The sequence below is a fragment of the Haliaeetus albicilla genome, chromosome 11, assembly GCF_947461875.1.
Source record: "Haliaeetus albicilla chromosome 11, bHalAlb1.1, whole genome shotgun sequence".
Taxonomy (NCBI): Eukaryota; Metazoa; Chordata; class Aves; order Accipitriformes; family Accipitridae; genus Haliaeetus; species Haliaeetus albicilla.
The window spans coordinates 36,794,169-36,822,079 of NC_091493.1; the positions used below are offsets into that span (position 1 = coordinate 36,794,169).

At 37.4% G+C, this 27,911-nt stretch overlaps 1 protein-coding gene across 4 annotated transcripts in view; it reads left to right on the forward strand.

Moving 5' to 3' along the window:
- The window catches only part of ACADSB (acyl-CoA dehydrogenase short/branched chain), a 28,104-nt gene extending 426 nt beyond the window's left edge, over nucleotides 1–27,678 (forward strand). The window contains exons 2-12 of one of the 4 annotated variants that reach the window (XR_011326938.1): nucleotides 4,367–4,526; nucleotides 5,472–5,572; nucleotides 6,370–6,576; nucleotides 7,028–7,198; nucleotides 9,523–9,648; nucleotides 10,050–10,142; nucleotides 12,741–12,830; nucleotides 14,384–14,521; nucleotides 15,218–15,317; nucleotides 15,999–16,234; nucleotides 23,162–27,678. Coding sequence is in view for 3 of the 4 variants with exons in the window: in XM_069797169.1 (XP_069653270.1) it covers nucleotides 515–559; nucleotides 4,367–4,526; nucleotides 5,472–5,572; nucleotides 6,370–6,576; nucleotides 7,028–7,198; nucleotides 9,523–9,648; nucleotides 10,050–10,142; nucleotides 12,741–12,830; nucleotides 14,384–14,521; nucleotides 15,218–15,317; nucleotides 15,999–16,069 (1,302 nt within the window). In the remaining variant the exon portion in view is untranslated. The other 3 variants (XM_069797169.1, XM_069797168.1, XM_069797170.1) reach the window with 3 other exon arrangements.
- The last annotated feature ends 233 nt before the right edge of the window (nucleotides 27,679–27,911 follow it).

Consider the following 27,911-nt stretch of genomic DNA (forward strand, 5'->3'; position numbering starts at 1 on the left):
CGCTCGCTGGGGGGCTCGGAGCTGGCGGGGTGCGGGGTCCGCTCGGCCGGTCCAAATGCAGCTGCGCAGCTTGGAAAGCCCTCTTCTCCTCCTGTCTGCTGGCGCTTTTTTTTTTGTATGGAGGGGTGGTATTAGGTAACTTCTTGTTAAAGAAAGTTCTTGCAAGTCTTGGGAAACAGCTTGTAGTTGGAGCAGCCCGTGGCAGATACGCCTGTGAGGAGGCAGCACAGTCCTAGCAGCAGAGGTGCTTTGATGTCTCCTTTGGTTATCTAAACAGACTTGTGGCACTGTAGGGGTAATCAAAAAGACAAAGGAAACAAGCGGAAAACCTGGGTTTGTGCCGCACACACGCTTTTACTGTGCAGAGTGAGAAGGCGCACTGGCCTGGGACCTCCTCCTGCAGCTTGTGGGTGTGTTGTGACAACTGAAGTAAAGAAAACCAACCCCATAAATGAGGGCAAGCAAGCTTCCAATGATGGAGCTTCTCTGCTGAGAAGCAGGAGCTGTCTGGAAGATGGCTAGGACAGATACAGGAGTGGAAATCATCAAGGAAAGCCAAGTGAGCTTAGGAAAGTACATTGTTTTGGCCTTTTTATTTATATCTTAATGCTGCTGCCAAGTCCACCAGCATTAAAATCTCATTTTAGATTGTAAAACAAACAGTAGGAAGCCAAAAGAACCGATCTTTAAAGAGCTGAGCTGGATGTAAGAATTGAGATAAGCAGAAAAATCAATGTTATCAGCAACCCAGAAACCAATTTTCAAATACATGTGTTTAGTAGGGCAAGCAGTCTGAATCTTGTGGCAGCATAAATCACTACCTTACCTACAGAAAAAGAAGGGGAAAAAAGCAGGGAAGAAGTATCGAAGCATTTGAGTAACATACGTGCACTTTAAATAAGTATCTGAAAGGTCGTAATACTATATGATTGCGTGACTTCTAAGACTAAAAATGCAAACAATAATGTAGTGACTTGATTTTTTTTTTTTAATCTAAATGTTGAAATAAAACATAATTTCTACACTGCGCTATTACTCTGGCATACCTGTTGGCTGCTGCTCTGTGTGTGGGTGTTGTCGATGTAGGCCCCCTTGGGGCCATCCTACTGGTTTTAAGACTTTTCAAGGTAACCTTGTTATGCATATTCCTTTTGTCCTCTAGCACCATCTCAACTGGGTATCAAACAAGGTTTTATCAAACCTTATCTGCATATGTACGCGAAGGGTTGCCTTTGTTTCTCCTGCCGCAGTAGGGCACTTTACCACTCTCAAGTGGGTTGGTTGCAGTGGAAGAGCCTCGGAGTGAAAGCTCTGGGGAGGGGAGAAAGCATGGGGTGGTTTCTACTAAGGGGGAGGGAGGCTAAGTGAATGAAGGGACAGTTCCTGTGGGCACTAACTTTCTCAAAACCTTTGGCATTGTTGCCAAGAGCGGGCCTGCTATGGTGGCTGTAACCTATAACAAACACTGAGCTCTTTACTGTGTTTCAACGCTTCTACTTGCTAGCCAGGCGTTTGGCAGTATCACACTGATACAGCCCCATGTGCTTGTGCTTGACCTTGCTGAACTGTTTTTAATCAAATTTGTCCAGCTTCACATTTTCCTGAAAGCATATGAGAAAAATCTGTGGAGTTTTTGTGGTCTACAAGATCTGCACTTCCCACTTCGCATGGAGCAGAGTCCTCTGCATGCATTTAGTGATGTGTTCACCTGCGTGGTTGATAATTCTGCATGCAAGTGTCAGGTGCCATCAAATTAAAGTAGAGGTAATCCCAGCATGCTACCAGTTGTTTCAAAAGTACTGGCTTATTGGCTACTGAATGTACCTACTTGCAACTTTTTGAAAAGTTTTGTATTCTTAAGAAGGCACTGTCTTTTTCCTGACAGCTCTTGGTCAGTACTGGTGAAATATTCTCAGTGATTCATCTTTGGTTATGCCACCATGAAAGAAAAATGCTCTTTTCTTTGTACTTGGAAATAAAGTAGTGGAAGAAGCAGGAAGTATGTGTGATTTGTAATCCTACAACTGCTCAGGAAGCATACTGTGTTAAATATATATATATGTGTGTCTGTGCATGCTCATGTTTTTCCTTCTCAGACCTTGCTAAGAATATGGACTTACGCAGAAGGATGCTTAATGGTCTTGCACATCTGGGTGTTGAGTGATCCTACCATAGCTGGATGTTCTGTGAATAATCCATTCCTGACTGACAGCTTCCATTGGATTTTATCTCTATTAAGGCAACTCCTGTTTTATTTTTCTGTGAAGACCTACAGTGGCTCCAGTAACTTAAGTCTTCATTTGAAAGTGTTGCAGCTATTGCTGATCATCTAAACTTTGTATTCATGAATCAGCCCCACTAATCAGTATTTGTTTTATGTGACCAGGGGTGTTGAATGTGAGTGAACATTGAATATTCACAGCAATATTTGTTTTCTATATTGCCACTTCTTACTGTTTTTTTTGTCATGCATGACTGGTTGTGCGAAAGTTGGAGTTTCCTTACCGTAATAGACTTACGCATCTTGTCTCTAAGACAAAAAGAGTCTGTAGATCTGTTTTACATCAGTTCTTCAGCCAGGGAGATGACAAGTGTTGAAAGCCAACATGAAAGAGAGTGAATTATTAGAAGGATCAAAGGAATTTTTACTTCCTGACTCCAAAGTTTCTGCCGTTTTTTGAGGAATGCTGCTATCACAGTGTGCATTGCAAAATTGTCCTGCGTTCTGTGAGCTAAATAACAGTCTGGTTACAGCACAGCCAGTCAGTCTGCTCACTGTAGGGTTAAGAGCATGTGCTGGCAAAAATGCATGTTGGCAGGCATATGCTCATATATACATTATGGCACAGCTGTGTCTACTGGGGGTTTGTGTCAGCAGTTGTCTTAGTAAGACATTAATATCTCCACACTTTAGACTGACAATAGCAATAGTGACAGATATCTGTAGCAAAGATCTGATCTGTAGACGTTAGCCACAGCATAAGTTGCGTTTTGGGAGCTGTGAGAGCAAAGCCATTTCTCTGTCTTGCCTCTTTTGAGATCAGTCAGTCGAACTGTGCTTCTTTTTTAATAGCGCTTTTCAGGAATACATTTTGCACCAGTTTAGCTACTGTTGGCCTGTTACTTTTTAAGCCAGATCATATTCATTATGCTAACTTTTTTTAAAATCCTAAGAAATTATTCTGTCATTGGAAAGTATATTAATATTCAAACTAAATGTGTTCCTTTCTAAAGCCTGCTGTTATCTACTTATAAGTCTTTGAATGCTAAGTAGTTTATAATTCTCCAAGGTACAAAATTAGTTACCTGTCACCTTATCTATGTCCACCCACCTGACAATCACTATGCGTATCTTGCTCCCAAAAGCCACTGTCTGTTCTGTTCATTTTTGTGCCTTGTGCCTCATATGCTTACCACCATTCCCCTTATAGTAAAATGCTCATAATACCTCTGCTCTCTTGGTTGGATAACCAGTGCTTCTTCATATCATTTTGAATTGTTTTATATCGTGGACAAATGGGGAGAGTTTAAGCATAAATTACTCAATTTTATTTCCTTCCTCTACTTTCTAAATAAATCAACCAAATAAGATGCATTAATTATTAGTTACATAGTACTATCAACATACTAACTGTAGGATTTAAACTAACTGTACAGAAATTTACAGAGGCATTCAAATGCCAGGGCTTTGTCTATGAAATGTGTGCTCATTCTGAAAATCATTGTGGTGCATAAGAACTCAGTTTGAATACAGACATCTACGGTGCTGTTAAAAGTTGTGCCCTTTCACAGCAAAATACCAATAATCCAGATGAAGTGCTATCAGATTGCTTTAGAAACAAGAGTTGCTGGTCCCTAGAACACCAGGGAGAATGCTAAGTCTGTCATTAAAAGTTGACAGGTTTTCTGTAAAAAGCATTCTTAAGTCTATTTCACATTTACTCTTATCATATTTGTTAATGAAGATATTCTATCAAAATATACACTTACTACTATGAATATTGCAGCAGACTTGCAAAATCATCTATAAAAATAAATACTATCAGCAGGGTTTATTTGCTTGTAAACACCAAAAATTGCTAAAATTAATGTTTGTGAATAGTTTGTAGCATAACATTGTGTTAGCAAACTTCCAGAAAGAAAATTGTTTGGGGTTGAAAGAAGAATAATTAAGGGGTATTTTCTTTAGGACACTGGGGGGGGGGGGGGTATATCTTCTCAAAAACTTTCGAACTAGACATTGAATGTAAGTTGTATTTCCTAATCATTTACTGAATAAAAACACTGGGTAAAATTGTGTATTGCTGTCTGTATACAAATACAAATTCTATTAACTGTTTGCATGTTCTGTATTTGTTGTCAACAGCTGAAAAGAAATATGCCAGCATACTTGGCTCCTTGGAGAGCTTCTCCATGTGTCTTTAGATCCTCCAAATCGGAACTCATGCCAAATCTAGCCAGTGATGGAGTTGTCTGTGCTCCGCTTCAAACATTCACCGAAGAGGAAACAATGCTGAAAAATATGGGTACCTATTATCTGTGTAGTTAAAATTCAGAAAGTCCAACTAGAAGGGAAATTTTAGCTTTAAAATTTCTTTTCATTATTTAATTCTAGTTAAATGTTGAGATTGTTGTGTGGGATTGTGCTTAATTTTAAAACTGCTATAGTTCACAAGAGAAAAATGTAATGTTCTTTTTCCATGTTACCATAGCACAGTTCCGCATACCACAGTGCAGTTTACTTTGCATAAATAAATATTAACTGTTTAAAACTTGCTGTTGCAGAAGTGAAGTTGCCTGGCATTGACTAGTGCCCTTTCTGAGGTGTTTAGTTCAGCTACAGTTAACTGCCCTGCTGGTTTTCAGAGATTTCAGGTATAGCCAGAACGGTGACAGATGTGATGTGAGTGTCTGCAATGCAGCCAGGCTTGCACGAAGAAGACAGTGTTTCAGAAGGGATCCTCAGAGCAAAGGTGAAAGAGTGAGGACCTGCATATCTGGGAGAGAGCTTATAAAAGGCTCAGATTAAACAGAAACACTCATACAGGATTTTGTGCACTCAAAATAACATGCTTTAAAGCCTGAGGCCATCTTCCCAAACTGCAGGTTTAATTTATAAAGAAATACGATACAGCTAAACAAATAAGGGATGTATTTGAAATATTTTACATAATTTTTTTGGTCAACCAATGTTACATAAGTGTTGCTGAGATGCTTTCAAAGTTTCTGAATTTATGGGAAGTATTTGTTTTGGTTTAGAGAGTTGCAGATGAGTTCAGAAAGCAATTATAATTGAGCCTTGCGGCACATCACCTTGTTTCACTTGGGCAACTTTTTGTCCTTTTACTAACTTGTCTGGGAGAGTCAGGGAATACATTCATAACCTGTTAGAAGTACCACATTACTGTTATATTGATCTTCAAGGAGAGTGTTAGAATACTTACACTCTTTCTTTCTTCTCTTCGTTACAGTGACAAAATTTGCTCAGGAACGAGTTGCACCTTTGGTGCAAAAAATGGATGAGAATTCGAAAATGGAAGACTCTGTAATACAGGGATTGTTTGAACAAGGGGTCTGCACACTTTTACTTAATCTTTTATTCAGAAAGTGAGATCATTTTATGAATCTAGCTGTGCATTTTTCAGATATTTAGATTAAAAAATTGGGGGCTATAACTCAAGTGAACTAATGAATCATTAAAAAATTTGGATTTATCAACAGCAAGGCAACTTTCTCTTCTTTACTGCATTATCACTCTCCATCTTTTACTGTAATATTATTTCCATCTCTCCCTCTGCCGTACCACATTCTTCATCTTTGCTTTGAGTTTCTTGTCTTTCCCCCCTCCCTTATTTATTTTTTTTTTTAAATTGGCTAAGTGCAATTGCGTAGAATGCTAGAATTGCCATGACTCCAATAAGCGTTGCTGGGAAAGGGTATCAGGAGTCCTCTGTGTCCTTAATGGGCAACCACAAGGACTTGCGTTGCAGATATCCTGATGTTCGTTCCTGGATTCAATTTAGCCTTTCCTGCTATCAAACATAAAGCTTGTACATGTTTAGAATGTCATTTTATACAATGACAACGCTAAATATTAGACTTCTGTTGAGATTACAATTGTTTTGGAAATGGTAATCAAACTAGGGTGATGATTGGCCTGTATACTGGACATGTTATTTCTTGCATGAATCGACTGTCAGCTTCTGTGAAGAACTGTTAGTTTGTTTAGGGTATTGAAGGAAAACAGGTCTTTGGGGAAGGGTCTGGAAATACTTACGTTCTGTGATTTTCATTTTAATCTCTTAAGTATCAGCTTGGACTAACAAGTTGTTGACAAGAAACCAACAGATTGATCTATTTATGTTGCAGCTGATGAGTATTGCGCTTGGGGAAGAATATGGAGGAACTGGAGCTTCATTTTTTTCAATCATATTGGTGGTAGAAGAATTGGCCAAAGTTGATCCAGCCGTAGCTCTTCTATGTGAACTCCAAAATACACTAACAAATAAGTTGTTTACCACATATGGAACAGAAGAACAAAAGAGAACTTACTTGCCCAGAGTTGCTAAAGATACAGTGAGTCAAATTCTCACTTTACTAAACTATAATATAATTTTTAATAGTTAAGTAATGTTAGTAAGTGGTTTTTTTCAGTAACTAAATGGGTGACCGCAGCATTGGAAAATACGTGTGAACTTTCAAACACTGGTTAGAGCTGAGATGATATAGATACATCCTGTCGTCAGTAGCTGAGACGTAAAAGTGGAAAGGCGCTTATTAGTTTCATTAAAATTTAATTTGCTGTGGAAAAGAACTTTGAAGCAGTTGACTTTGAGATGTGTAATTACATAGTGTTTTTATTCTTAATCACCACATCTGAAATTTAGTTACTTTGATGCAATAGATTAAAATGTTTGAATTTAAGAGACTTGTGCTTGTTTATAACTATTTTTGTTGTAGAATTTGTTATATGTTGTGCCTATATTTTCAGTAAAAATTGAAATTAAATTTTCCCTTCAATTGACAGATAGGCAGTTTCTGTCTTTCGGAGGCTGGATCTGGCAGTGATGCATTTTCTTTGAAGACTCGGGCTGAAAAGAAAGGAGACTACTATATTATCAATGGCTCAAAGATGTGGATTAGCTTAGCAGAACATGCAGGAATTTTCTTTGTGATGGCAAATACAGATCCATCCTTAGTAAGTTGCTAAAGAATAGATGCATTTCAGTGACAGCTGATGATGTATGAAACTATGGATTTTATATTAATAATCTGATGTTAAAGGTTAATATTCTTTGAACCTATTCCTAGCTGACAGCAAACCTTTAAAAATATTTCCCAACAAAAACTGAGAACTTGCTGAGCAGTTTAATAAATTCCTCCCACCAGGGAAAATAAAAATGTCAGAATCATAATTGCTTAGATGGAGAGCACAGCATGCATTTGTATTATTCTGAGTAACGGAAGAACAGACAATCTTAAGTCTTTCCAACCCTTCTGACTTAACTGACAAGTTGCTGTTGTTGAAAGGCAAAAGAGAGCTTAGGCTACATGCACTGGAAAACTAACAAGAATACAACAGCAAAGTATGTTCAGGTGAAAAAATATGTAGCTGAATATGCATGTTTCAAGTTTTGTTACCAATTTGCATATAGGTAGTCAATTCAGAAAAGTCAGCTGCAGGCTTTAAAATGTGCTATACCAATATGGTAGAGTAATAATCAAATACAAAACTAAATTGTTTAGAACTTTGATTTATTTTTTAAACTTCTTCCAGTATCTCTTTCTTAAAAATTTAACTTGAAGATATTTATTTTTAAAATTAAAATTTCAGGTTTTGACTAAATAAGAGAGGTTTTTCTTTCATTGTATTAAACAGTTGAACACCATGTCACTTTCTGAATTTTTATTCATTTCTTCACAAGCTGGTGGGTGATTTGAGTACTACATACAATGAAAATATATTTGATAAGCCAGTTTCTATATTTGTTAACTGCTGTGCATTGTCATATAATCTGGAGTTGTTTCTTCTGTATTAGTGTAACATTTTAAAAATTTATAATAACTTGTCTTCTTGAAGTTAGAAATTTGCTTTTGAATATTCAAGAAGGAGATTAAAAGTCAATGCTGCTCAAAGATTAAATAACAGTTGACGTCAGTTTAAATGAGAGAACAGACCAGTGTAGAACTGTGTACTGAAACGTACACTCTGCAGTAGCAGCTGTCATTTGGTGAGATGGGCTGTCATTGAGGTGAGATTGAAACAGCAGCCTCCTCTCTAATAAAAGGCAACTCTTTGAGAGGAACCACAGGACTTTTCCTGTCTCTCAGTGTTACCCGCTTAGTGAGAAGAGGTGCTGTGGACATTAGGGACAGGAAGAGATGGAAACATGGCCAGAAACACCTCGCAATTTTGTCTGTAGTGTGTTGCATAAGAGACACTACTGTGGTTCTGGCTGGGGGAAATGCTGAGGGAGCAAGAATGAGTGGTGGAAAGGAGAGAGAACTGGGAGTAAGAATTACATGGAGAGAAAAAGAGAAAGTGACAGCTATCAGGAATCACCGTTCTGTACTTCAAGAATCTAGTTTAAGGCGTCAAAGATACGAACATTGTAAGCCTGTATGTAGGAGATGCCAGAATTTAGATTGGCTATACAATCTATGTGTTGTCACTTGCATTATTTAGTGTCCTGTCCAGATCATTATCTGAATACCAAATCAACTCTTGGAGCTTTTTGATAACAATCATAATGATTTCAGACTACTCAATTATATTCCCACTACCTCTCTAAAGCGAAGAGACAGTGGTACCAATGTTCTGAAAACTGGAATCACAAGGAGAATGCATGCACCAATTCTGGGTGTTAGATTAGGTCTGTTAAAACACTAACAATTTTGCTGCACTTTGAATATTCATGCACAGTTCCCAGTGACGCCAGTCTCATCAGTCAGTGCTCTTACTTTGGATGACCTTAAAAGGAAGAGTATATGTGCAGCATTCCATGAGAAAAGCAGCTGAAGTAATTGAGCTTAAGTAAAACCTTGCATCCTATAGAATCATCTGACAGATGGGTTGAGAGCCATTACTCATTTGACAACTTTAGTCTAAAGGTACCCAATGTCTTCTTGCAGGCCGTTGTTTGCCTGTGACATACGTTCCAACAGCAAGCAGTAACTTCTGCACAGCAATAACTTGCTTTCCCAGTGATTTCCATTATAGACAGGCACCACAGTCCTGTCTGTTTCGTTTATGTAATACCAGTCCCCTGTCTTATCAAGAGAACTTTTAATGTTGTTCTGATTATGTTTTCCATGTGGAATATTTTAACAGGAAAGTATCTCTGGCCTTTGTTAAGCCATAAGTAGCAGACATAGAGGGAACAGATGATGGTGCCAGTGTTTTATTTAGTAGTATAGTATTAAGCAGGTGTATAATTTCAGTAGTGGAATGAGATATTTAGACCACCATTTGGTAATATTAATATAAAAGCCAGTTCTTGATTATTTTTTAATTCATCCTAGGGATACAGGGGAATTACTTGCTTCATAGTAGATCGCGACACAGAGGGACTACATGTGGGGAAGAAGGAGGACAAGCTTGGAATCAGAGCATCTTCCACCTGCCCAGTAACATTTGAAAATGTTAAGGTATTGTAAGTTGTTTAGCTATTGAAGCATAATTTGTGTGTAATTGGAACTCGACTACATATAAGGAAAGAATGTTAACTAAATTCCTAGTATATTTTTTTTCTTTAAACATACTGATTGTTTGGCATATTTTAACTTTTTCGTCCCTATTCTGTCACAGAAGTCTTGAGGGGGGTTGGGTTTCTTAAAATGATACAGTTTTTCTAAATCATCAGTTTTTAATCACATGTATCAGAAAATGTTCTAATCAGATATTCTAGGAATCAAATGTCTGGTTTATGTTTTATGCCTTCACTTATGAGGAACATTAAATAAAACATGTACATTGATTCACCTGTGATCCATACCAGCAGTTGCAAAGCAGAATAGAAGAGGAATAATTGAGTGGTTTTATTCTTTAGGTTCCTGAGACCAATATCCTGGGACAGGTTGGACAAGGCTATAAGTATGCAATTGGAATGCTAAATACTGGCAGAATAGGTATTGCTGCACAGGTGGGTAATTTTGTTTAATACTGAATACAACCAGTATATAACTTTGAATTTGGATTGACCATTACAAAATATTTGAAGTTAATAAGAATAAACTTTAGAAAATACTTTATTAAAAGCTAAATTGCCACTAGATGTCACTATTCCTGTATCTAAGTTACAGTAAAATACTAAAACAACTCTAAATGGTAAAATTCTCCTTCAGTGACATAACCAATAGATTTAGAAAACATTAAATGGCAATTAGTTTGTCTTTGGTGGTTAACTTATTGCTACTGAAATATATCAACATTTTTATCTTCCATTATGCAAATTTATTTTACAAAGAAAGCTAGGTTTGTAAAATATAACACACTGAAATGTTTAATATTAATACTTCCAGCTGTGATTGTATGGGATTGCCAAATGTGACCTTATGCTAACTGATGTTTTCCCAACAACTTATTTTTAAAAGTCAACTTATTTTTAAAATAAATATGTTTTTTTTAATAGCAGAAGTGTCCTAGTTCATTGTTGTGTTTGAAAATTGCACCTTATGGCATCTTAGGGGAAAATATTTGCTGACCTTGGAGTTATTTCAGAGTGTTGTATTTTGTTATAAACTCACTTTGGATCTCAGATTGCTGCTGATTTCAGTGGAAATCAGGCTCAGCCCTATAATAAAATGACTTATGACGAGTTTTTATATTTTTAATTTACTTTTGAAAGTAATCTTTTTTTGTTTCTACTTTGTTGTGGATGTAATTGTGCTGTATAGGGTGTAATATGTCTATAGTACCAATCTCCCTTATCTTTTGCCCAAGTTTGCAGACAGACCAGAAGTAATCATCCTCATGAAATTTAGACTGTCCACATGGCAGTATACTATGCTGCTAAATGGGTTGGCTCTTCCATCATTCCTATAGATTATCTGTGATTAAGCTTTGTCTGATATGGCATTTAAAAACTAGGGCTGTGGGCCCCGTTGTTCCCATAGATATAAATAATATAGAGGCTCTGGCAGTAAAATACATGGTCTGGATTTTACTTTTAATTACTCCAAGTTACAGTTATAACCTAATTAAAAGGTAAGGTCAGGTAGTTGTTATATCTTAGTTACTACTTTCGTGGCACCTTCAAATGAAGAGAAAAGGACTTGAATGGACAAGAACAGCAGTTCTAAAGCCCTGTAGTATTGAATTTAGTTTTGCAGTAGTAATAGTTTTAAAAGATAATGAACATCTTATAAAATGTAATTGTGGCTGTGAAAACAGTGTCAGATAGTTTTAGTGCAAGGTAGCTGCATATATTGCTACAGGTGCTGAAGTTGATATACTTGGTTTGTCTGTATGAATTTATATGAGAAGGCAACAAATCTGGTAATACAGCTGATTAGCAGCAGACTGTATTATGTTCTTTTCCCACATACTCATTCTCCTATGTATTGTGTTTTTTTTCTAGAGCCTTAAATGATTAAGGAGTAGATGTCTGAACCCAGTCAGAGTCATATTTTTACCTTCTTGGGGCCCTTGGCTTTCAGCTTAATATGTGGGTCTATCCAAAAGTACCCATACACTATTGTACATCATTAAACATATTTTAAGCTGCTTGATATGACAGCTGACTGCCACATTGTAGTATCCCATCTTGACTTAGAAAAGTTTTATGAGATTCCAATTTTACTGTATACTGTTACCTTGCTTTTTGATAGTTCTTCATGCCATTCATTTCCCCCCCCCCTTTTTTTTTAACTTCTGTGATGCTTCCCCTAATCTGATTTCCTATCTTTGTTTTTCCTAGGAAAGAAACTAGATAGAAAGAATGCGTTCAGGTGGATGGTAGTTATATAATGAAACCAACTGATCTTATTTACTAATAGCTATATATTCCAAGATATATGAAAGGCAGGGTCCTTTGTTTACTGTCTTGTTTGGAATGGAATACGCTTCTCAAAATTTGGTAGTTAAAAAAAAAAAGTAAAACTAGTTTGCTTTCCAGATTTCATAATGTTTCCTTAGGCTAACAAATCAGACACTAGTGTAGATGTGAGTTACTTTGTAAATGTTTGTATGTAGTTTTCCCAGACGTTATCCACCAAGATAACAATTGTGTTTTGCTGTCTTTGCTGCCAAGTGAAGAGAGCATGTGAAAAGACAATGGGTCTTCTAAAATTGTTCTGTTGAGTTGGGTTTTTTCCTCAAAAATACTGGAACAAATGTTATCTCTCCTTCCACTATACTAATTTTCCAACTTCTGAAATAAATTGCTAATTCTGACAGTCTAGTGTCTTCTATAAAATGAGAAATTATTTTTATTATGAAAATAGCTTTGAATAATAATCCAAATTATTTTTCCTTTAATGGCATAATGTAGATCTATAGATCTTTAGTTTACAGTAAATTTCCCGTGTAATTAAGAATTTTGCCAGAAACACTTAATATTTGTGCAACCTTATTTGACCTATAACATCTGTTCAAAAAGTAGTGATAATGTTTTCAGAAATATTTTGCTTTTAGTAAGAAAGTTTCTTTCAGGAATGGAATAGTATGGAATAGGCTTATTCCTCAAAATTTAGGGGTTTTTTTTGTCCTAACTCGCCTCAATATGTCTTATTTCTTACAGATGTTAGGACTGGCACAGGGGTGTTTCGACCATACAATTCCCTATACAAAGGAGAGAGTCCAGTTTGGGAAAAGCGTATTCGATTTCCAGGTACTTGTTAATGAACACATGGGAAGTGTCCTCCAAGAGAGTAGTAATTACCACAGTAGGTGAAGTCAGTAAAGTGAGTAATCCAATTTGCATAATTTGTGCTCCACCTTGTGTCACATCTCTACTTCTCAATATTTGAGAATTTTTCAGAATAATTTTGGATGACCATTCATCTGCCATGTAAAATATATAAATTTAGTGCTATGTCCCTTTGCAAGTACCGTAGAAATCATTTAAAACTTCAAAACATTATTAACATAACTCCTTTTACTTGATAATATATTCACTGCCTTTGAAAATAATATACCTGGAACTGCTTTCTGTTCTGATTTTAATATCACAGTATGTTGAATGCGTTCCAGTTTTTATACCCTTTCATGAGGTGTAGGGGAAGGCCTTTTTCTGGAGACACTAGAAATTATAAAAAGATGAGGAAAACTGATTGAATTATTAGATTTCCTGTGTTATACAAAGACATTTAGTTTCCATGATAATATCTGTATCTTAAAACGAAAAAGAGTCTTTGTTGCAAAAATGATGTATAGTTTAATAAGGAAGATATATAATTGTAATTACCATAGTAATTTTCTTGTTAAAAGAAACCTACATCTTGGCTGAAGAGAAGGAACATTAGTACTACTCATAATTTATACAAATTTTAGGAAGCACCCACAGATATCTAGGAAATTATTGGAACTGCGTCTTTTGAATGGGAAATGGAATTTATAATTGCTGAATCATTTTGTTATTTTGACCTGCTTTTATATTTTTGCAAATTTTAGGGAGCAGTGTTAATGTTCTAATAAGATGAAAGATTTCATTGTGGTTTAGGACCAAGTTAGGCTACTAAATGTTCGTTTTCAGTCATCATGTTTGGGTCTCCTTAAATAAATCCATTCTTTTGTAATACCTACCATTTAGATGTCAGCTCCATCACCTTTTTCCTTCCCTTTGAATTCATTCATCAGTCATGTCCTCTATACTTTAATGCTGATCCTAAGTCTTGTCTCATGGCTATGGAATATGGGAAGAAGTGGTTGTCACCTTGCTAGTTCTCCACTTTATTTAAGAGCTACTTTTTTGCAGTCTTTCTCGGTTAAGCTCATCAGGGAACTAGACTTGTTAATGTATGAATGTTCTCAATAGACAGCTGCAAAATAAAAATACAGGTTTGACCTACGCGTGTCTCTGCAGTGCTGAGAAAAATGTTAAGATTTGGCTGAAATTTTCCTTGATATTCATGGGTGCAGATAGGTTCCTGTTGAATCCTCCTGTACAGCCAGTTAGGCAAGAAGTTCCCCAGTACTCCTGAATCCAAGAAGAGGGAAGGAGAAAATGGGAGTGCCGTTCCAAAAAGGACTTCGGTGGCCCAGAGGTTTTCCAACACCGATGTCATAGATGCAGAGACATGCAGAATTACGAGTCCATCTAGATTTTGTATTTTTATTTTAGAGTGTAGGTATGGTCCTTGGTGAAAAGAATGGTTCTTGCTAGAAATTCCAGTTCAGTATTAAGATACCAGTTGTGTCTGACTTGCGGCGTGCTTATTACAGGGGATGCAACATCAGATAGCTCAGGTGGCCACGCAGTTGGAGGCAGCGAGGTTGCTGACCTACAACGCAGCCCGTCTTGCAGAAACAGGAAGGCCATTCATAAAGGAGGCCAGCATGGCCAAATACTACACTGCTGAGGTAACTTACAGTCTCTTTATTCAGTGGATTTATGTCACTGCTGTTTAAAAGTTTCTTCTGTTACTGAATGTATAACTTTTAATTCATGTTTTGCTGTGAGATCTGTGGATGTACTTTTACCTTGTTCCTCATTCTCAGTCCATGTACGGAGTGTCAAGTAGGCCACTAAAGAATGAACTGCTCACGCACCTAAATAAAATTTTGAAAACCAAGCAACAACATTAAAAGAGAAAGTGAATTCGTATTTTTGCTCATCTAGAGAGATTGCATTTTCTCAGAATTCTCTTTTTGTGGCTAAAGAAGTGGCATGGTGAGATTTCATTTGTGACCGTTTCAACTCTGCCAGTCACAACTGTGGGTCTTAATATGATTCAAAACTGTATTGCTTCTGCGTCTGTTTAATTGCTGTCTTGCATACCACTGCTAGTCTTTTTCATAGTGCAGCATGTGAACTGTTGCAATAATGGTTTTTGAATTCTTGATGTCCTCTGATTTAGAAAAATGTCATTTTTATTCTAAAATAACTTGCATAAATAAGATGAATACAAAAATATCGGTCCTTCCTCTTCCCACTTGTTCTAGTAACTGCTTTAATTGCTGTTTTGTTTTTACTTTAAATAGCCACAAAGAATAAAATTTACTACCACCTGCATGAAGTTGAATCCTGAAATTGTAACTCTGAAACTATTTTCATAGGTTGCGACACTGACAACTAGTAAATGTATTGAATGGATGGGTGGTGTTGGATTCACAAAAAATTATCCAATAGAAAAGTACTATCGTGACTGCAAGATAGGTGAGTGATAGTTTCTTAACAAGTATTTCTTGTAGCATTAGTAGTATTAAAGTTTGGGGATCAATGACTGGCTAGCTTTTTAAGATACTGTTTTCCATGAGACTGTAATCAACACTGATTCAAAGGCTCAGATATGAGAAGGTAAATCTTTAGGTATAAATAGCTGTGTATGTAAGGCTAGTTAAAATGTTTAATTAGATACCAATAAAATACAGAGACACACATTGTGTCCCATTCTATTAAGAAAATTCCAGTTAAAAAAAATTGAAAATACTTTATTTGGCTTTAAGATCTGAACCTATGTGGAGTTTTATTTTCAAGACTTCCTTGTTTACTAGTATAATTCTTGGGCCTAACAGTTTGACATTACTAACAATATTACCCTTTGACTTTTATTGCTGATAGCATTTGTAAATACTTAACTTTTGTTGGTTATTTAGGAATTGCTTTTCAGGAAAGTGTCTTGTCATTATATTGTACCAGCAGAAGAGTATTTTAATTGTTGCAGATAATAAAATATGAACATTTATGTAAATAATTCTGTTTCTAGAACTTGCTCAGTAAGGCATCACTTCATAATTGTAAATGTTCTGACTGGACTGTTAGAAAAATATCTTGGTCTCTTCTTCATATAATCACTGTGTTTTTATAGTCTTCTAATTTATTTTCTTCTGATTTCAGGTACAATATATGAAGGAACTTCAAATATCCAGTTGAGCACCATTGCAAAAAGTTTAGCGCAGGAGTACTGAAACCACAAGGACTTCTTGACCGTTAGCAGAAATTATTTCCCTGAACATTCATTGTGAATTGCATATTTATTTGTAATTATAAAAATCATTAATGACATCATAAATAAGAATACATCATCTCAGATGAAATCATAAGGAAAACCATGAATTCCCCATTTCAGGACAGTGAGTGTGTAATTCATATGAAATCGTGAATTCCACATTCAAATCCAAATCATGGGTTAAAAGTATCTCTTTCTGCCTGAGAGACTTCTAAGCCAACACATTGGCTGAAATTTTTTTGCTGCCTTAGGTTATGCAAGCAGTGTATCTCCACTTTGAGATTTCAAAGTGAAAACAAAAGAAGCCAAATCCTTGGCTTGTCTGGTGTGAAAGGTTCTGTTAAGCCACCTGAGAGAAAGGACTTTACACGTTCAGCAGAACTGTTGCATGGCGTGAAGCTGCTGTTTGTTCGTGATGCCCTTTATTAGCATGGGGTACAGGAGAGGTATGTGGAAAGAGATAGAAGCGATGGTTTCCTCTCTCCCAGGTGGAGCGATGTCTGTGGAGCTGCTGTAATTGGAGTAATTTTTATAGCAGCCCTTAGTGTGTTCTTAAGTATATCTTGGTAATTAAGCCCTTCCAGCCCCAATTTGTAGTACTGAAAGGTGGATATTATCTACCTCCCTTTCCAGCCTTCTCAGCTGTTAAGGGTTTTAATCTAAGAGGTTATTTATAGTTCTCCTTTCATAAAAGGTTGAGTTGAAATCTTTGTGAAATGGCGTTAAAAAAGCTCTAGTAGTTCTGCAAAAAGACAGAGATATAAGCTAGGTAATAGGAATGCTGTGATACTACCTCACAGTGGCCTTTCCATGTTCAATGCATTTTATAAACTTTAATCCTCAGAGCCTTCCTGGGAGTTAGGGAGGGACTGTTAATTTGCAGCCTAGAAAACTCCCTCATGGAAGTTAGTGGTTCTCTAGCAAAGTTTTTTGCCTTTTAAGAGAGAGAGAAAGAGGGGGGTGGTTAAGAAGTATTTGCTTTTTTATCCCTCTTTGTTTACTTTAAAATTAGACGTTTTATTTACGGCAGAAACCTCTTCAGTGCTGGAGAACTAATTAACTAAGAATCAAGAGACGGAAAGCTTAATATATGAAAAATCATTATAATTGTTGTAATTGCCAATTTGTTTCAAGTGTTTTGGGGAGGGAAGGATTGGTTTTCTGGTTTTGGCTGACCTAGAAGTATCTCATTTTTAAAGCTTGCTTGTCACTGATGATTCACTTTGAGTGGAGCTTAGACTGTAACAGTCTGAGACTCCTAAACAATTTTGTAGCAAAACTGGGGTAAATGACACTTAACAAATATGATTTTGTAAAACAAGCAGACTGCAGTGCCTTATACAAAGAAACAAGAAGGAGGAAAAGCACTATTAAAAAGTTTTCTGACTTTCTGTCAGCTTGAAAGGGAAGTAACTACTTTAGTGAATTAATCCCCCCACATACACGCTTTGTCTGTTGATAGGCAAAGAATTAATGTGGTAATTATCCTTATGCCAATAAAAAAAGCCCCTCCCATATAATTTTGATCAACAGCTTTGAGATTTTCAAAAATACAAGAGTAGGAGGGTGGACTGGATGATTTCTGAAGTTTTCTTCTAGCATTATTAATATTATTATTATTATTAATGCATTTCAGGTTGTTTGCAGGCTTTCTTTCAGCGGAATTGAAGTGGCTGGGGAGATTGTTAGACTAGAATTAAGACTACAGACACCACAACAGTTAACTGCAGTTGTTCTGCTCAACGTAGTCTATCTGTGAGTCTAAAATGATTATAATCATACTACAAAATGCTTGCGTTAATGTTAATCAACATGTGATGAGTTGTGCTAGTGTGAGGCAGTCCCTAGCTGCTGTAGTTCAGCCTGCTTTGCTAACACAAGTGTCAGCAGAGATCAGGTTTTGATTCATACTTTTTAATAGGTCTCCTAGTTTGAGATACTATCTTAGCTTGGTTTCTGCTGTTTTCATGAGGCTAGGAAGCGAGTGGCAATACTTAACTGACTTAATATAACGCTAAAAGCAAACGCTTTGTGGAGGAAAGTGCAGAGCTCTTTGAAGGACTGTTAAGGGCTGGATATCCAGGATTATGTAAAAGGACTGTCTCTTTGTGTAGAACTGTGTCAGGTATCCATTTGTAAAAGTAATCAGGAAAAAATCAAAATAATGTGATTTCCTACATTCTGAACGCGGATGCCTTAGTCCAGGAAACAACCTGAAAAGCCTCATCAGCTACTCGACAGTTCTTCTCAGAAAAGCAAGGTCAAACCTTTAACTAATGTTACAGCTGTAAATATTTCACATCTCTGAATTCTGTATGCTGTATTCTATACACAATGACTTTTGAAAGAAATGTATGTATTGTATTTGATTTTTGTCTACAAAATTCTGTGGAGGAATATGTGCACAAATTAATTACAACCGCTGAGTTTCTTTCATTGTTGTTTTAAAAGGGCATGTACCGCTGTGGAGAGCGTGTTCTGGTCACTGATTCTGGGAAGAGTTAACTTGTTTCATCCCCTTAAGTCTGATTCCACTGCTGCACTAAACGCAGATTCTGGTTTAGCAATAAGATGTGCTGTGCTGTTGTCCAGGAACTGTTAAGAGCTGCTTGCACTCACCACCCCCTATTCTGTTTGGGACAAGCATTTATGGATTGTCATAAATTGCATTTCCACATTTGGCACTGTGGGCACAGGACTGTTGATGGTGGCTGGCTGCACCAGTAAGTGTAGGGCTGCAGAGCTGGCATTGTGAATGCTGCGAGGCTTTCTGTGCTAATGACAATACTCAAAGCTGCTTTATACTCAATATGTATTTATATTACTGAGTTTTCCCTTTATATGCCCATAGTCAGCCCAGTCAATTTAGTCTATTGCCCTGGAACAGCATCTTCAGTATCAAATGTTGCATCTGGGCTTCCCCAGTTAGAAGAAAAGACCTGTATTGAGAATGTATTAAAAAGTGCCCAAATTCGATATTTGACTTGATGCAATGCTCATCTTGTATATCAGGTTATGGTTCTCTAATAATCTGTCATTTAAAATTTTTCCCAGGTCTTGCAATTTTTGCACTGGGAGAGGATAATTATATCATCTTCCAGGTTTCTTTAGTTTTATTCTGGTTTGTGATGAAGGTCTGAGGCAGATTTCCTCTGCCTTTTCCAGAAACAGAAAGGTTTAATTGCTACTTGGGAAATACTCAAATACAACATTTTATATGATGTTTTCTGTGCTGTTGTTCTTTCTTCCATATATTCTTTTCCCCATATAAAGATTGTGTTACAAAAGGCTTACGTGAAATATGAAGTAATTGTTCATTGGGAGCCTTTTGCTATGTAAAGAATTTTCTAATTAACATGTTAAAGCGTTTCCATTTGGAAACCTTTTGGTGAGAGAGCTCTTTCATTTCAAGTTCTTCCTACCAAGCTAAGCTTGATTTGAAACACAGTCTGCTTCGAAAGCAGCTGTTTGACTTTCCTGAGCTTGCTTATTGGATACATGAAAGCTGAAGAAATGTTTTTCCTCAACCCCCGAATGTATCAGTGTACCAATATGATAGATCTTCTCCTACGAGAATTACGTGAAAGTGGTTAACAGCTACCACAAATACTTTATAAATATTTACCTGTTAAGTTATCACTGTGCAAACTGTTGGCAGAGGCACAAATCAAGTGAGAGCTGACGGGCAGATGAATATGTATTGTACAATTCCCAAAGAATTTTCACACAATTTGTTATTTTATGTTGTATTGAAATACAGTCATTTGCAGAGCGTTTTGCAAGGAGTTGTCTTCTCTGAAGTGTGACTCCTTGATCTAGGTCCAGGTGAGGGGACATGGCTAGAAGTCTTACTCTTCTGGATTTGCCTGTCTAGAGTGACATACTGTGGTTGATTGTACACACAGGTGAGAGGATGCAAGAGTTCTTTCTGAGTCCACACCAGAGACAGTCAAACAGCAATGCTTAGTGAATCCAGAGTTCCAGGCTAACGAATAGGATTTACAATCATTATTTCAGTTAAATATGCCAGTTGTAAGATCAGTTGCTATAATTAACAAAGTCCAGCTTAGCGGCATTGAGGGAATTTCTCATTATCTGATACTAGAGACATTATTAAGCTGCTTTGAAATCTTGGCATTTATGATCCTCTAAAAATACTCTGTTCGTGTGCAATAACTGTCTAATACATGAGGTAACTAGAACTAACCAGTGTGTTTCCTAATAGCTTGTTTCATAGATCAAAGCGTTCAAATGTTGATTCCTGTTGGTATATTAATGTTCAAAAGAACATGCAATGTACAACGTAACATTTTTTTTGATAAAATATTTTTAAATATAAATCGAAATACGTACAGTCTCAATAGGCAGTAATAGCAGTTTTATATATTCTTCTGTCTTTCAAGATCATTTGGATTTACATCTTTCTGAAACTATTCTTCCTCTGTGTGTGTCTTAGTAGCTGTAGAGCTACTAATACTGGAGGGCTATACATAGAAAAAAATCTCAAGGTGACTTCACAAAAGATCCTAAAGGAAAAGCACTCCCCACCTGACAGAAAACTGTGTCTCAATAGCCAAGTAGCCAGCACTTTCAGAACTGGATTTATTTAATATACACAATGAGGACTTCTGAACACACAGAAAAATTTGTTCATCAAACATTTTGCAGGGATCTCTGAAGAAAGGAAAGCTATTACAAGCTGTAACCACTCTCTTACATTAAAAAAGAAATCAAATAGCAAGAGGAAAGCCTAAAATAGAGCAATAAATCGCCAACTTCCACATTGCTAGTTTGTGTACTTGGGGGTCACGTAACCAGGAAATTAGCATATATGAACTGAAATTAAATTCTGCTCTCTAACTAGCCAGACCTGGAGGTCTTACAATCTGTTTGAAGCATTACACAAACCATTGTCACAATTAGTGACAGTTTTAAAAACATCTGCTGTAAATCGCCAGATAAAGCAGGGCTGGAGTGCTTTGGGTATGCTCAATAGAGAAGTCAACTTGCAGACATTAGCAGAACTTAAAATGAGCTTTGGTTCATCTGTAACGATGGCTGGAGGGTCATGGTGGGAAAGTGCTCATCGGTGGGAAGAGCCGAAACAGAGCATTACTGCTTGTTTGGTTTAGAGCCAAATGCAAGCTGGCAGATAAGAAATGTCTTAATGTTTTCCAGCTATGAGACGACTTTCTTTCCTAGTGTAGAGAGAACGAAGGGAAGAGCAGAGCTGCAGTATGATGGGTTCATGTTGAGTTTGTATTCCCTGCCTCTCTGGATCCTGTAAGTTTGATTGATTCGGTTTTAGGAAAGTTTCCATTTTGCTGCCTGCAGAAGGACTCTGGTTGGGTCTCCACTTCATAGGACACAAGAAGCTCTGATACACACATCCAGAGCTGATGTTTTCCTGGTTGAGGGGTTGTTTCCTGCCTTCTCTTAGGGACATTCAGCCAAGACTTTTAAAGGATGACCCACCCGTCAGAGGAACAGAATAATTTTCTGATCATCCTTTTCATCACATTAAGTTTGCTGCAAGTCTCTCGGATATTTTTGGCCTGAATTGTTTTGTAGGACATGCTGCAAGATTTTTCTATTCACTGATATGCATCCTAAAGATGCAAATTAAATGCAAATTTTTCATTATAACCAGAGCAGTCATCCAGTTTTAATTTGATACTGTGTCACTGAGTTTTTCTGCCTTTGTTTAGATGGTACCCAAAGACATGATAATTACATTTTAGAAAGACACTAGCTTCTCTGGAGATTTTTTGGTTTTCTGTAGGGATACAAAATTAGAGAGTATGAAAGTGAAGAGTCCCAGAAGCTGCATACATTATTTATGCTAAAAAGTATTAGCTGATATAACTTTATGGAATCACTGTATCATGTATCCAACACCGGCTAAAGGACCAGCTGAAGTGAAAAAGCCAACTTTGAAATGATACGAAGTTGTAGGCACAATGTTTTACTTTTTTTTTTTTTTTTTTTTTTTGCATTTTATCTCATAGAGAACAGCTTTGTGTCAACTCTGCTAAACTGACCTAAAAATAAGCAAGGAATAATTCAGAAATTAAGGTTCTGGAAATGTAGTTAAATACTGAAAAGCTCCATAGAACTTGTTTTGTTAATGGAGCTGTTGAAAATATAGTTGGTATGGAGCGAATGTATTTTAGTGCAAAAGCTGATGCTGTTTGTTTTAGGAAAGAAAACATTAAGACATTCCGTACCTGAGATGGAGGATGTTTACACACCAAATGCAGCATTTGCTGCAATTGTTCCCATAAGAATTGAGGCAAAGCACTTTTTTCAGCTTAGGTACTTTTTGAACTTTGAAAATGTTTTGTGACTCCCTATTATGTACTAGAAGATGGTTATATGATATGAAGGCTGTATTTATGTTCATAGTCTTGTTTTCCCCATGTTCAGAGAAAAATTCCTTATGTTCCATTTTATGATTTTTACCAAAGACAAACTGTTATGCTTCCTTCTTAAATTCCAAATTACTTAAGTCTTCTCAATGTCTGTCCAATCAAGCTTTAAAAAGAAAATAATTTTCTCAGTTTAATTGGAGCAATGTCTACATTTGATTGATATGGCTGGTTAGTTTGATTGTTGCTTGAATAATAAAAGCTAGATTCAGCAAGCCATTTGTCATTAAATATATTTGCCTGCCATGCAGGATTCACAGTTTCCAAGGTGGGTCCAAAGTAAGGTGCAGCATTAGGTCTTCCGTTTTATGCTAGAAGTATTTTAGCTCTACTGTAGTTTGACTTCAGTAATTCAATTTGCACAGATAAACAATTCTCTGGAGGTAATATAGCTTGTCATTATTTTATAATTATTTAAAATGTGCCTTGTTACCCTTGTGTAAGAATCTGGGCTGCAAGACAGTTGTGGTTGTCCTCTAATTCTTCAAGGGGCTGACACAGCACTGGGTTAAAGCACCCGATGATCTGGTGTCTCAGACTAGTATAATTTAATAGCCAACCTTCTCTGTACTGCTGCTTCTATTTAGAAGTGTCCAAAAATCTTTTTTTTTTTTTTTTTTAAGATGTAAGAGCCTTCTGGCACTGAAGTACATCTATTTCTTGACTGAAACATATCTGCTCTATGCTAACCTCATTATCCAGGAATGATTTCTAGAAGAGGAAGTGAAGAATAATTAAATCATTCCTAACTGAAGGAAATGCTTCGCAGAACTATGCAAATTCCAATTTGGCCAAGATGCTGTGGTTTCATGTTCTATTTCTGGGAAGGGCAGAGGGAGAAAATTATTTTTGGAGTTACGGACAGCCAGCTTCTGGCTTTGGTTTTCTCTCTTGCCTTGAGATAAGAATGCACTGGGACATCCCCTTTCAGGAGGGAGCAGAGTACCTGGCATCGCCTGCTTCCCTGTACCTGTCCTGCTGTAAGTGCTTGTAAATTAAACTTGCCCCACTTGCTGCGAGTGTCTTCTGCTTTGGTTGACGTTTGCCAAGATCCCTGAAGAGGGGCATTTTGCCTGCGTGCAAAATTAGGGCTCAGCCCTCATCTAAAGGAGCAACGTCTCTGCAGTGGTGTGCTGCCCTGGCTGTCCACACAGGGCAAAGGTACGAGGGGATGGACCCGCTTCCCCCTGCTTCTCAGCCTGCAGTACAGTGCCTGGAAAAGAAAAAAAAAGTGGGATTACATTTTGGAGTTTAAAAATGAGATTCCTGTGTGTGCGCTCAGCAGGAGTGCCTGGGGGAGCCCATGGGCTGGGCACAGCACTCCTGGGGCTCCGGGGCCCTCAACTTTAGCTATTCACATTTTTCCATCTGCAAATCTCACTCTTTCTTACAACACTTAAGGCAAAAAGGGTGGTGGTGGGAACTCCACAACTAGCTATTTTTATGTGGAAATGTTTGCAAATACATTAGTGAAGTGTAATTGAATTATTAACTGGGAAAAATATAATTAAGAGTGCTGGAAGAATGGCTTTTCAGTGCTCCACAACTTTTGTCTTTCAAGGAATCAAATTGCTAAAATGAGTTATGCACTCAAGAAATCCGCTTAGAATTAACAACATATGTCCTACTTTTCCAGTTTTTCCCTCTAAAAGTTACATATGATAATAATGAAGTGTAAATAGCAAACTTCAGTGATTTGCAAAAGGTACCAGCCTTGTGTCTTTTCTAAACTGGTTGATTTATGTGCTGTTTGCTGTTTCTGAGAACACAAAACAATTAATTTATGTGTGAAAAGAACAGTGAATTAATCCTAGAGAGCCCTGGAGCCTTTAAAGACCTGAATCATATGTTGAGCTCGTTTAAAACTTGCATAAGAAATTAATGTAGAATAAAGCCCTTTAATTTGAAAAGTGCATCTATAGTAGGTGTCCCTAGGATATATCTTCTGGATCATTATTCAGAAAGGTTAAGGAGGACTTTATTTTTTTCTTTCTTTCTTTTTTTATATTCAGTATGTATTTTCCAGTTTGCAGCTCAACATGGTGCATTTCAACTTATAAAGAGGCAGAGATTTTAAAAAGAAACGGGGAGCTTTTTATTCACCTTGCACTTAATTTCCTTGCTGCCTTGCCAGTCCCAGCTTAATGAATGTAATTGCTACCTTTGATGAAAATACTATTATCAAGATCACACATTACATTGGAAAACAGTTTTTCTTTAAACACAGCTACTGCAGTCTCTAATTATGCATGTAACAAGTGGCTCCCGAACAAAAGAGCATGTTGTCTACAATTGCTAGGAATTGGAGCAAGGCAAATTTGAACAAAGAACAGATTAGATTTGCTCCATGCTCCACAAAGCCCATTCCCCTGATTAATTTCCTGCAAAAACTAAAACAATTCTCTCTTAAAAGAAACTAACCCTCATCCCCAGAATGATCCATATGCCATTTGTGTCAATCTATATGATGATAATGGCTACAGATTTAAATTATTAACTATTAGATGTAGTAAAATAGGAAAGCTCTTTTATAAACTTACCTTTTCATATGTAAATAAGCAGTACAAGGACTTAAGGAACAAAAAACTGACTTTTCTGTGGAAACCAGGAGCAAGAAAGCATGCGGTAACTGAAAGTCTGAATTGTGCATGTATAATCCAATTATTTTGTCAGTTTACTCTGTGCTCCGTATTCTGCACAAACACTGCAGCAGGAGTATCAGGTCTGCTAACGTCGTGTTGGGTTTTCCAAGAATGACATATTTGAGGGCTGCTTCCCATGTGTGCACCTTGAGGAGAGTTCTTCTGAAAAGGGTTTCACTTAAATTATTTTCTCAACAGGATTTAGTGAGTCAAAATCAGAACTGGAAATACATTTTGCTATTATTCCATTGAAGAGCAGACAGACACTAGTAAAATTTTTAATTAGTACTTGGCCACTGATTAAATCCTGCAATATGGATTGAATTGTTTTTTTGTATTGTGAATTAGTCATAGCAATTTAGAACGTTGTGTTATTTTTCATTCTTATTTGTACTGATTTAGGATCCCTAGCTGTGACCCATTGTACGAGACGCATACAAAACCTGGTTATCTGGTTAAAAGCAAAAAAAGAGTTCCTCTTCAAAGTGTTTACAAGCTGGGTTAGGATTGGATGTGGACTAATGGAAACCTGTGTCTAGATTATTTTTAAGAAAAATTGGTGAGCAGCAGCAGTGTACTGGCAAAAAAGCATCTCTAACCCTGCATCCTTTCTCTTGCTCTAGCGAAAATGCTTTGTTCCTGCGAGGAAAGTCAGATTAGTCGCATGAGAATTGGTCCTGCGGCCGTAGTGAATGGTGCTGTCTGCCCAGCACTGCTCTCTGCCAGGCTGAATCCAAAGCCCCTTCACGTGTAATACACACTGCAGGGCTCGGTTCAGTTAGTCTGGGCTTCAGGTTTGACTGGCGTCCTCTCTGCCACCGTAAGCTCTGCCGGGCTAGGCCGTGGACGCTGGCATGTGCGAACTCTTCCAGTGGCCAAAGCCTTCAGTGCAGTCAGTAAACAGCGAAGTCTAGTCATGGACTCACTGGCGCTGAAACAGGTAAAACTAAGCGTGTTCTCTGTCACAAGCCTATCAAAGATATGAGCTGCTGAATTCTCCATACAGTTCTAAAATACAGTGAAGTATATCTTAATCGGGTTGGGTTTTAAATCTTGAAATTTGGATATCTAAGCAAGACACTGCTGAGAAGTCTCCAAGCCTCAGAGCTATTGCCTGCACTCCCAGTCCCTTTATGTAAAGCAACGTCTCTTCATCCACGACGTATTTTCGTGACTGCAGGTCTCTGTGCCAGCTGCACCCCTGCACTGCTCTGTGATGTCTAGTTTAGGTCTCTCTTAGACAGAGTAGCTCCAGTCTGTAGTGTTACGCTTGAAACGGGCGATGCTTCCTATGCCGGGATGACAATATTAGGCAGTGTAACGCAGGACCGTAAGATGCAGCAGAAGAGAAATGATTCTAAAATTAATGATGTGCAATGGCCAATAATAGGTTTCTCGCTGTGAAGCTATTTCGCATGAGAGAATGGCAGGGAGGGAAAGGAAAAGAGATAACAATTCTATATTTCAAATGAATTTTAATTGTGAGGATTTTTCTGACTATCTGCAGCCCTTCCTCTTCCTTGGGACTCATGCTGCAAGGTCCTGCGGTCTCTTGTTCTCATACAAATCACTAGAGGATGAAAGCCACGTGGAAACTTCCAGAACAAGTTGTGAGTGCTTTCAGTAAGGGCAGACTTTGCCAGTGCTGGGGAATTCAACGCTGTGGGAGCTGCATTGCAGCAAACTTGCATGGGCAAGTATTTCCTGCAGCCTGCGTGGTTTCTCATGCTTCTCTTTGGGGCTACAGCAGAACTCAGGAGAACAACTTACGAGTCTGTATGCTTAGGAAATTAAAATTTTACTTTTTTAGAATACCAGCTAAATGACAAAAAGTGGTGCCAACTGGCCAAGGTAAAAGGATTAAAATAATCTTAAATTATTTCAGAAAACCTACAAAAGTGCCAGTCTTCCAGCCTGTCACTTCGAAAGTGAGTTACACTGCATGAGGCGCGTGTCCCACTGGATGCTGCAGGGCTGGGGCTGCTGAGCTCTGATGTCTCATTCGACATGCAGCAAATCGTAAGGAGCTTCTCTCCGAGAAGGAAAGATGGCAACAGATGACTTGTGTTCAGTGCCAGCAGTGGAAGAAGTGAGGTGGCAGAGGTATGTGTATTAGCAGCCTATTTTTTTCTGCAAAATAGCTTCCAGGGCCTTTATATTCTCAGAATGCCAATGCAGAGATCAAGGGGACAGTCCTGCCCCTGTTATGCCAGTCATCCCTTCTCAGATACTACAGGTGCTTTGTTTGCAGACTATCACAGTTCTTCCCAACTCGCATTACTTGCAGTTAATACAGAATCTTTAAAATGTACCCTGCAGATAAGAAGAAAAAAAAAACCCCTCATAATTTTCCATGTGGATAGAATTAATCAAGATGTAATTATGACACCAAATGAAATTACTTAGAACATCATAAAATCCTTGTTCATCTCAGCATCAGTATCTTTAAGAAACTGAATAAAAGAAAATGTAAGTCCTTTCTGTGGAAACTAAAATCATTTCTGTTTCCAGACACTTTTTCTTGAGTGTTTCAGATACCATGGGTCTTCCGATGATGGGACCACTGCAGAGCCTGCACTGGTGGAAAAGAAACCTGAGAATAGCCCCCTATTTTTAAGGCTTCTAGCTGCAAATACCAGTGACAAAAAGGAACAGGATTATAATCACTACCTGGGGAAGCTGGAGAACAAACCCAGTATATTTAGAAAATCCAGAATTGCTTGTGGTTTAG